Below are 11185 nucleotides of genomic sequence, written 5' to 3' on the forward strand. Positions count from 1 at the left end.
TGAAATTTTAATATTCCTGTTTAAATTCAGAACATCTTCGAAATTAGAATTAAAAATGTTGCCAAGTAGCCAACGAGATCCTGTTCTGACTGGTCACAATGTTTATTAATTTAATATAAAGAATTACTTTCAAGTTTTTAAGAAAAATATTTTCAAGAATTACGCGAATTTGTTTTTTTTTCCATTGATTGCAATGAAAATTTCTCATTAATAGATTTTTTTTCTGAAAATGTTTGTATTTTCTTAATACGAACCGTCGAAAAATTAAGATGAAGATTATGTAGAGATTATTTTTTAAATGTATGGTTGAGAATTTCTCAAATAAAATTATTACTACACTTAACTCATTTCTTAATATGTCCGCCTCTGAATATGTAATTTCTTTTGAGTTTTGAGTAATGTTTTTTTCAAAATTTAAACATTTTTGGCGAAAAATAAAAAGACCAGAACAGTCAAAAATTAATGCTCCATTATTCAAAATTCAAATTTCATCAATTCGAAACTTTTTTTTATATTTTAATAGTTTTTCTAAACAATTTTTTAAAATTCAGATTATTTCATTCATATTATTAAAATTCAGATTATTTCCAAAATCGTAATTAAAATAATCCAAAATTTCTAAATTCAGAATTTTAAAATCTCCAAAAACTTAAAAATCAAAAATTCAAAATTTATAGAAAAATTCAAATTAAAAAAACTAAATTAAAAAACAATATTTGAAAACTTAAAAATATAAAATTTAAAACAATTTTGCAAACAAAAAAACAAAAATCTCAAAATTCGCAAAAAAATTCTTAAATTCTTAAATTCTTAAATTCTTAAATTCTTAAATTCTTAAATTCTTAAATTCTTAAATTCTTAAATTCTTAAATTCTTAAATTCTTAAATTCTTAAATTCTTAAATTCTTAAATTCTTAAATTCTTAAATTCTTAAATTCTTAAATTCTTAAATTCTTAAATTCTTAAATTCTTAAATTCTTAAATTCTTAAATTCTTAAATTCTTAAATTCTTAAATTCTTAAATTCTTAAATTCTTAAATTCTTAAATTCTTAAATTCTTAAATTCTTAAATTCTTAAATTCTTAAATTCTTAAATTCTTAAATTCTTAAATTCTTAAATTCTTAAATTCTTAAATTCTTAAATTCTTAAATTCTTAAATTCTTAAATTCTTAAATTCTTAAATTCTTAAATTCTTAAATTCTTAAATTCTTAAATTCTTAAATTCTTAAATTCTTAAATTCTTAAATTCTTAAATTCTTAAATTCTTAAATTCTTAAATTCTTAAATTCTTAAATTCTTAAATTCTTAAATTCTTAAATTCTTAAATTCTTAAATTCTTAAATTCTTAAATTCTTAAATTCTTAAATTCTTAAATTCTTAAATTCTTAAATTCTTAAATTCTTAAATTCTTAAATTCTTAAATTCTTAAATTCTTAAATTCTTAAATTCTTAAATTCTTAAATTCTTAAATTCTTAAATTCTTAAATTCTTAAATTCTTAAATTCTTAAATTCTTAAATTCTTAAATTCTTAAATTCTTAAATTCTTAAATTCTTAAATTCTTAAATTCTTAAATTCTTAAATTCTTAAATTCTTAAATTCTTAAATTCTTAAATTCTTAAATTCTTAAATTCTTAAATTCTTAAATTCTTAAATTCTTAAATTCTTAAATTCTTAAATTCTTAAATTCTTAAATTCTTAAATTCTTAAATTCTTAAATTCTTAAATTCTTAAATTCTTAAATTCTTAAATTCTTAAATTCTTAAATTCTTAAATTCTTAAATTCTTAAATTCTTAAATTCTTAAATTCTTAAATTCTTAAATTCTTAAATTCTTAAATTCTTAAATTCTTAAATTCTTAAATTCTTAAATTCTTAAATTCTTAAATTCTTAAATTCTTAAATTCTTAAATTCTTAAATTCTTAAATTCTTAAATTCTTAAATTCTTAAATTCTTAAATTCTTAAATTCTTAAATTCTTAAATTCTTAAATTCTTAAATTCTTAAATTCTTAAATTCTTAAATTCTTAAATTCTTAAATTCTTAAATTCTTAAATTCTTAAATTCTTAAATTCTTAAATTCTTAAATTTTAAATTCTTAAATTCTTAAATTCTTAAATTCTTAAATTCTTAAATTCTTAAATTCTTAAATTCTTAAATTCTTAAATTCTTAAATTCTTAAATTCTTAAATTCTTAAATTCTTAAATTCTTAAATTCTTAAATTCTTAAATTCTTAAATTCTTAAATTCTTAAATTCTTAAATTCTTAAATTCTTAAATTCTTAAATTCTTAAATTCTTAAATTCTTAAATTCTTAAATTCTTAAATTCTTAAATTCTTAAATTCTTAAATTCTTAAATTCTTAAATTCTTAAATTCTTAAATTCTTAAATTCTTAAATTCTTAATTCTTAAATTCTTAAATTCTTAAATTTTTGGAAGAAAATATTTCAAAAATTGGAAATGAAATTTGTTTCGGAATTATTCGAAATTATGTGTGGAATATGGAAAACAATCTGTATTAAAATTCATAGATTTTGAATTTTTAGAATTTCGAAATCTAAAATTCAATCATATTCAAATTTTAGATTTTGGTTTTTTGAGCTTATATTTTTAAAGTTAAATTTCATTTATTAGGTTTTTAAATTTTGTTTATATTGGTTTATAATTTTCTATTTCGTTTATATTCGTCAAAATTATTGTAGTGTCCGTCTGATTCGCAAAAAAAAATTTTTGGTGACACTTTTCTTGACGTCTCTATAGGTATTTTTTAACATTCCAACGCCCAAGGCTCCAAAAAAGTTGGAACGGTAACTTCAACTCGCTGGTTCTCGATCATAACTTAACCAATCAAGATTATTCTTCTTTCCAGTGATTTTTTAGAATGTCTAGATGATCCTAGAACTTTGCAGAACTTAATTTGATCAAATCTGTAATTTTTGCGATCAAAAACATCGTTCCAACTTTTTTTTTCGCGTGTAAAAAAAAGGTGCAGGTGGTTATGTTCTACATGACCAATATGACAAAGAACTTTGTACAAAACTCCTAAAAAATTATTCTATTACATTTTATTTTTAAATCATTGCCTATTTGCCTATTTGATTGTCGAGCTTGAGTTTGGCCCATAAACTACTTTAAAATGAGCAAGAATACTAAATCCAAGATGGCCAATATGGCAGAGATGAAATATTGGAAAAAATGCATTTTCGATATAAAAGGCAATAGGTGACTTAAATTGGGTCGCAGAACACTAATTCAATGTTAAAAATAAGAAAATAACAAACAAAAAAATTGTTCATGATTCGATTATCCAAAGTCCCATACAAATCCAGATTTTAAACCATCACTCACTATGGTTCAAAAAATGTATCGTTAAGGCCCATAACCCTTTCAAGCCTGAGATTTCAAAAAAAAGGCAAATCGGATATTGTAGCATTTTTTGAAACCTGGTTTCATGATTCATCTCAATCGAAAACAACTTTGCCAACCATCACAAACTGTCACAATCAATAACATCTTGCACGCAACCTTGCATTCAACATTTGGTTAGCTTTCTCATCAATCACAACAAACGCTCGCCATCTTCACGTCACACCGCCAACCAGCTCCAAATTTATTCCAGCAAGCTCAATGATTTGCACTGCAGTACTTGAGCAGCTTTCTCAGCTTGAGCGGCAAGAACCGTCTCCTTCCACCGGGGCCAAGCTTTTCATCGCCACCCCTTCCAACGGGAAACATCGCCAGGAAATCGCACAGCCTGCTACGACCCTCCTCGGTGCTGGTGTCCACGCTTTGCTGGATCTGTTTGGTCCACTCGCGGAAGGATTTGGTCGACGGGACGCGTGACTGTTGCTGGTGGCTGTTCTGGCCACAGAGAAGGCAATCCGACGGGGTTTCGTAGATGTCGTGGAAGGGAAACTTGGAGAAGGACGTCATCAGCGGGTCGAAGAAGTTGTCCGACTGGATTTCGAGCGCCGGCCAGGTCACCTTGGCGCAGTTGACGTTGGGGAGTAGTTGCAGAAGGATTGAGGTCAGGATAATGTTCAGCTGGGTCACACGGAATCGGTGCTGGAACGAAAGGGTTTTGATCTATTGAGTTATTGTAAGCATGGGTTTCCGAATTGTTTTCGAATTCGATGACAGTGTTTACAACAATCATATGCCAATCTACAAACCATTGTGCGGAAGAACTTCCCGATAAAGCGGAAGTCAACGAGAGCTGGAACCTAGGTCAGCCGTTACGGCATTCTGGCGGGATACTGGTTGAAGGTAGCAAAGGGCCGATAACGCGTACCCCGGGCCATGTTTAGGGTTGCGGAGCACATCGCACCAATGCAAAACATAGACAACAGTGGCGCGAAAGTTGACGTTAGGCGGTGGTGCAGCGTGATGACCTTTGCAGAGTAGAGTTGAGTGCGCGCACGTCATCTAACTGTTTCGGAAGTTTCGTGTCGGGGTTTTTGTGTTTTGTCACGCTGCTGTGTAAATATTTTTAAATCTCGAGTAAGTTTCTGCGGAAATTGAGTTATGAAATCGTGGACAGAGAATGACAAGCGTTTTTAGATTAAGCAAAAGATATTTTTTTGTAGATTTACAAAAAAAGAAAGAGTCGAACCTCCAAGATCTTTGATGACGGACAAATCAACAGAGTAGACTCAATTTTTGATGAATTGTGATATTTTATTACAAAATCGCTGGAAACTATTACTTTTCAAAAACTTTTTTCAACACTATCCCGAAAATAAACTAACAAACTCCTTGTTGACATTGCGCACCGTGTCAACCGCATCGACCAACGCCCCGCCGGCATCCGCGATCGGCAGGGCGCCCCCACCGCCCGCCACCGACGAGATAAACTCCGCAATCACCTTCATCATCATCTGGAAGCTTTCACCCGGTCTCCAGTTGGTGGCCTTGAGGGGGAGAACAGTTTAATCTACGGTTAATTTGAAGGGTTTAAAAAAGGGGGAAATAAATATGGAGGTTGAAAGATGTAGGTCATCCCTGGTTTGTGTCTTGGAAAGCTATCTTTAGCTGAGACTCCCACCCTACAATTTGATTAGCATTACAAAGACACGAACCAAGAGCGACCCCCGTCGTTTCATCTCTATGAAGACAACTTACCACCGAATCAATGGCATCGTTCAGGTTGAACACCACTGCAGGTTTGTTGGACGACCCGCCACCCTCATCGCTTTGGATATTGTCAGCCGATGAGGTCCAGTCGAAGAGACCTCCCTGTCCGAAGAACCCAAGTGGTCCTCCATGCGGTCGATGAGGTTTCTGGTAACCCCCGGTGCAGGGATAACCTCCGACGGCATCGTAGAAGTGGTTATTGAACACTGCTCCACCATTACTTCCGGTACTGTCCGAAGCCGTGTCCGAGGCGTAACTACCTCCTCCATTGCCGTTGTAGTTATTATGCGGCGCGAAGTAGTTCACGTCGGCCAGCACCAGGTTCAGCGGTGGAATCAACGTCTTCGGATCGATCCGGTTCCCGTAGAAGTCGCGGCCACTCCGCAGCTTGTTCAGGAACAGATCGTACGGAATGCACGGCTGGCCGGGTCTTCGCCGTTTGAACTTGTATCTGTGCTTGCGTCGATCCTCCCCAAACAGGTTCCCAAATCCGGCAAACTTGTCGTTGTGAAGCCCGTAGAACAGGTTGTTGAAGGCCACCGGCCTGGCACCGTTACTCCCCCCACTGATGTAATCCGCCGAAGGTCCCTCCGACGACGGAGGCGGTTCCGTGCCCAAAATCACCCCGTCCTCCTCCTCGTCATAGTCGTCCTCTTCTTCCGCCTGAATCGGTTCGTCATTCTTGGACGGCGGAAGTCGATTGAAGAAGGCGTTCGGGTTGTACACCTGCCGTGTGGTGCTGCCGTACGGATGTGGCGTTGTCGTCGACGGTGGTCGGAAGTCGTTCTGCTCGTGCTCGTAAACGTTGTAGCGGCTGTACTCCGGCCGGAGGTGGCTTTGAGCGGAACCGCCGCGGATGCTGCGGCCCTCGAACTCGGATTGACGAGAGGAGGTGGAGGTTGAGCGGGAGCTAGGCTCGGCGGAACGGCCGGAACTGTCCGGGAAGGAGATGCGTCCGCCGTTGGAAATTTGGCAGCATAGACCTAGTAGAAGTATGTGGAGCTGGAAAAACGGGCATTTTTAAATTATTAGTTTTTTTGAGTTGTAGGTACATACTAAAAAGTAAAATAAAAACATGTGAATTTTGTGTTAGGTCCACCATATTTCAACAGCCGAGGTTAAATCAGATCTTTATGTCACTGAGCAACAAAATACGAAAACAGTTTCGCATTTTTGCATTTGATCAATTTTATTTTTGTCAAAAATAATCCAATTTAGACAAAATATTTAAATCCACCAATGCTGTTAATTCGGAATATTTGCTAGAAAATTATTCGAAATAGTCCAAATTTCAATGATTGCAATTGGAATTAGTAAAACTATTAGGCGTCATCCATAAAGTATGTCACGCTCTAGGGGGGAGGGAGGATCTGAGCAAGTGTGACATTGCATGTTATAAGTATAGGAAAAGCGTGACAAAGGGGGGGAGGGGGGGGGTAAATTTTGGCTGATTTTAGCGGGACGTACTTTATGGATGAAGCCTTATTGAAATATTTGTTAAAAAAAAAAATAGGATGGTTTATCCTGTGAATAAAATTCTCTAAATATTGTTTGTTTAAATAATGTGGAAATGGATTTTCCGAATAATGGTGAAGTTTTGAAGCTTTGAGTACTATAAAGCAGAGGCGCATCGAGCTCTATAGGCTCAATAAAAACTCCTTACCTGCTCTGTATGGTAGATATTACTCTGTATGGGGAATATTAAAATTAAATTGCATTTACCTCAAAAACGATAAGTTTCAGAAAGTTGACATGTTCTAGAAAGTTGCTGGTACCAAAAGGTTCTATATTATTGTCTCAGGCGTCATTACAATTTGATTGATTTTAGTTGTGCAAAACCAGAAAAAAAGAAGGTACAAGGTATAGAATATTTTTGTTTTCGACAAAGTTGCTCAACTACCAAAAATGAACAACTCTCTCAAAGAAACCAAAGCTCTATCTTCAATAGATACCGAAATAAAAAATAAAAACTATTTTTATAATAAATACTGCTTGAGACAAACACAAAGCGACCGCATCGTAGGCACAGGTAATATGAAATATGTTTGGTAGAGATCGTCTGAAGTGAAAACTACCCAGTCAAATCAATCCGAATCCTGAAACGGAATCTAATTAGAATCGTATACAAATTCCGTTTCAAACGCAACAACCGGTTCCGTGTTCGAACCGGTTGTTGCGTTTGAAACGGAATTTGTATAAGATTCTAATTAGATTCCGTTTCAGAATTCGGATTGATTTGACTGGGTAGTACAGTCATCCCTCATATACGGTACACCCACAAATTCGGAACACTTTTATGATAATTTGTCAATAGCATGCCAAAAGTAGCTTTTCAGTCGACCTTACTATTTTTAGAACCTTTATTTGGACATTATCTTGCTATTTCACTAGTAAAAGTAGTACTTTTTGAACAAAAAACTTCATTCCAAGACTATTTTGTCCAGAGCAGCAAAATACTGCCTCCAAATGGCCTGTTTCATAATTGTGGGATGTTATTGTGCCTCCCACAATTGTGGAAAACCTGAATTTAACTGATATTTTCACAAAAAAAGTTGTCAAACCATGTATAAAACATCACAAAGCTTGAGTTTCATTGGTTTCAGTGTGTGAAGTCATTATTTGGCAATAAATATGTACTCCTGGAGAGATCCAAAGTTTGTTTACATTCGTAAGAAAAAAGTGTTCCGAATTTGTAAATTTCAAGGGTCATAGTAATTCTTCAAAAACATCATATAAAAGTTAAAATTTGCAGATGTTCGATACAGCATTCGAAAGATCGCAAGAAAAGCTTTCAAATGAAGGTAAAAGCGAGTCATTAAGTTCAATTATCGATTTGCTATGATTTTTTGAACATTGGCCGATCTGGAAACCGTTCCGAATATGTGGGATGACTGTATAGCAGAATGTTCATAGAGAGTTTTTATGTTAAATGCTCTCGTCTGGATGGTTTAAAGAAATTTCAGATAAAATTATACAAATTTATAAAAGAATATTCTTTTTTTTGTACTGATAAGTAGTTAATATTAGAAACAATACTAGTTAATATTATAACAATATTATTACTTTACAGCTATTTTTAAAATTAGAAATTTTCAAGATCTGATTGCTCTCAGTGATTTTTTTAAATGTTGTTTTATTGAAATTAAATAGCAAAAACCAATTTTTCTTTATTTTTTCAGGCAAGGAAATCAGTGAAGGGTTCTTAGCGCTAAATGCTCTCTATGATGCTCTCTATGGGAATTGGACATTTTATTACCTGTATTCTAAATATTTTTATAATTTTTCAAGCAAACGAAATCAGTGAAAAGTTTTTAGCTCTAAATGCTCTATGGAAATTTGCCATTTATTATCTGTATTTTTTTTTTCAAGAAAAGGAAATCAGTGAAGAGTTTTTAGCTCTAAATGCTCTCTATGGGAATTGGACACACACACTGTTTTCCATTGCTTGAAAATTTTAAAAAAAATAGAATACAGGTAATAAATGGAAAATTTTTATAGAGAGCATTTAGAGCTAAAAACTTTTCACTGATTTCGTTTGCTTGAAAAATTTAAAAAATATTCAGAATACAGGTAATAAATGGCAAATTTCCATAGAGTTCAAAACCCTTCACTGATTTCCAGGCCTAAAAAAATAAAGAAAAATTGTTTTTTTTTTCTATTATTTCTATTAAATTTCAAAAAAAAAACAAAATTTAATAAAAAATCACTGAGAGCAATTAGATCTTGAAAATTTCTAATTTTATAAAATAGCTGTAAAGTAATTATATTGTTTCTAATATTAACTACTTACCAGTACAAAAAAAAGAATATTCTTTTATAAATTTGAATAATTTTATCTGATTTTTTTTTCAACCATCCAGACGACAATCAGCAGCAAGTTGCACTTAAATTTTCATGATATTTTGAAGTTTTTGAAAAAAAAGGTTTGTTCCTAGTTTTTCGATGCAATCATTAAAACCTTTGTAAAATATTTCCATCAGCCTTATTCATCCAATTTCAACATTTTGTCTGCCTGAATCAAATGGTCGTTATCCACCTGTCATGAGTTTGAATCCCGAGGGAAGGTTTCTAAGTGCAAAGTAAATTTGATGGTAATTTCATGAAAAGGGTAATTATGACTTCTCATTAACACATAACCTCCCTAGCTCGAGAAAAAGGGGGGAATTTCTATATAAATTCTCCCTTTTTCTCAAGCTTGAGAGTTTTGGTGTTAATAATGAAATAAATACTTTTTGCAATTAGCACAGATTTCTACCAAAGTCAAATTCGAACGTGTTATAAATATTTCCAAAAATGTTTGATGAAAGTTTTGACGATATTGACTAGTTTATTCAAATTGAAACGTGTGAAATTGTTTGAATTATTATGATTATTGGACAAAATATTTGTGTCGTAAAATGGGGATCAAAATATTAATCTTATTTTTATAAACAAAAAAAGATCAGCATAAAAATGTAATAATTCAAATTTTGAAAAAGTATAAAATCACTTTACAAGTGTCAAACGGGCTTTTTTACATGATCATTCAAAATTGGCCCGCGAGCTATAATTTGGTCACCCCTGGCCTAGAACCAAGTTAGAATCTTGCTGTAAAGACTGGAAAGACCAAGTTGTTGAGAGATTGATTTGATTTTTATTTTGTATAATGGTGAATAACGAAAAATCTTTTATCTATAGATCCAAAGACCTTCAACATGCCTAATTTTGTTGTTAATGTGAACCATTAAGTACAGTCATCCCACATATTCGGAACACCCACAAATTCGGAACACTTTTGTGATTATTTGTCAATAGCATGCCAAAAGTAGCTTTTCTGTCGATCTTTCTATTTTTAGAACCTTCATTTGGATATGCTTTTGCTATTTCACTAGTAAAAGTAGTACTTTTTGAACAAAAAACTTCATTCCAAGACTATTTTGTCCAGAGCAGCAAAACACTGCCTCCAAATGGCCTGTTTCATAATTGTGGGATGTTATTGTGCCTCCCACAATTGTGGAACACCTGAATTTAACTGATATTTTCACAAAAAAAGTTGTCAAACCATGTATAAAACATCACAAAGCTTGAGTTTCATTGGTTTCAGTGTGTGAAGTCATTATTTGGCAATAAATATGTACTCCTGGAGAGATCCAAAGTTTGTTTACATTCGTAAGAAAAAAGTGTTCCGAATTTGTAAATTTCAAGGGTCATAGTAATTCTTCAAAAACATCATATAAAAGTTAAAATTTGCAGATGTTCGATACAGCATTCGAAAGATCGCAAGAAAAGCTTTCAAATGAAGGTAAAAGCGAGTCATTAAGTTCAATTATCGATTTGCTATGATTTTTTGAACATTGGCCGATCTGGAAACCGTTCCGAATATGTGGGATGACTGTAATCCAAGGGTTTTTTTTTGAAACTTTAATGATGATTTCTTAATATTAGAAAAATAGCTATTGTAGTTTTTTTTCAACTTCTTAACCACCAATCCATCAAAGAGTTTAAGCCATTGCTGTGTACCACCTAAACTAGTAAAGAAACATCAAAAACTTAAAACAGTTAAAAGTAATCTCATAATTATGAGATACCTTAAGGTTGGGAAACATAATTATTAATTCCCAGGCACCTCTTTGAATTCACTTTTTTATCTCTAGAACTAGACCACTTCACTAACCAATTTTGTTTCTCCCATTGCATAACTAAAATTTTGTGTTTTCTTCAGTCTCCTCAAAATCACATAATCACAGTTTGTTCAACACTTAAATACTTTTTAAATATTTCCAACTGGCACTCGCAACCTCAAAAAAACACAAAAACTTCGATTCAACTGTCCATTTCAGCACTCGCGGATAAACTGAATTTGAATAGCAAACAAAACTCGACTGCAAAAGCATTGGGCAAAAATTCACAGCGGCTCGATTCCCCTTCTCAAATTGTTGATACCCCCTTCCAAAATGGAAATGAAGAGAAGTACGAAATTCATTCATACTTTTTTTTTGGTGGCTGGACAAAGAGAATGATTAATTCAGCTACCCTATATTCATCGCTTGAGAAAACACAGAATGACCAGCCT

General features: G+C 32.5%; 2 protein-coding genes across 4 annotated transcripts; both read right to left on the reverse strand.

Moving 5' to 3' along the window:
• Positions 1-3611: 3611 nt before the first annotated feature.
• LOC119770772 lies at positions 3612-4187 on the reverse strand. The gene is made up of 2 exons (XM_038266252.1): positions 4173-4187; positions 3612-4065 (listed from the first exon to the last, which is right to left on the reverse strand). Exons 1-2 carry the CDS (start codon positions 4173-4175, stop codon positions 3625-3627), a joined length of 444 nt encoding a protein of 147 aa, XP_038122180.1. The 5' UTR covers positions 4176-4187; the 3' UTR covers positions 3612-3624.
• Positions 4188-4702: 515 nt separating this feature from the next.
• On the reverse strand, positions 4703-10971 carry LOC6032523. 3 transcript variants are annotated; one of them, XM_038263428.1, is made up of 3 exons: positions 10787-10971; positions 5122-6135; positions 4703-4910 (listed from the first exon to the last, which is right to left on the reverse strand). In XM_038263428.1, exons 1-3 carry the CDS (start codon positions 10802-10804, stop codon positions 4728-4730), a joined length of 1215 nt encoding a protein of 404 aa, XP_038119356.1. In that variant the 5' UTR covers positions 10805-10971; the 3' UTR covers positions 4703-4727. The 3 variants fall into 3 exon arrangements, with proteins under 3 accessions (XP_038119356.1, XP_038119357.1, XP_038119358.1); XM_038263429.1 differs by lacking the exon at positions 10787-10971 and adding an exon at positions 10701-10727; XM_038263430.1 differs by having other exon boundaries at positions 4814-4933.
• Positions 10972-11185: the final 214 nt, after the last annotated feature.

Source organism: Culex quinquefasciatus, chromosome 3, assembly GCF_015732765.1.
Source record: "Culex quinquefasciatus strain JHB chromosome 3, VPISU_Cqui_1.0_pri_paternal, whole genome shotgun sequence".
Taxonomy (NCBI): domain Eukaryota; kingdom Metazoa; phylum Arthropoda; class Insecta; order Diptera; family Culicidae; genus Culex; species Culex quinquefasciatus.

What these genes read in the sequence shown, in the direction of transcription:
- LOC6032523 (XM_038263428.1), bottom strand. An exon ending in ACGATGCCATTGATTCGGTG is followed by an intron (nt 4,911 to 5,121) that starts GTAAGTTGTCTT and finishes CTCCCCCTCAAG; the next exon opens with GCCACCAACTGGAGACCGGG.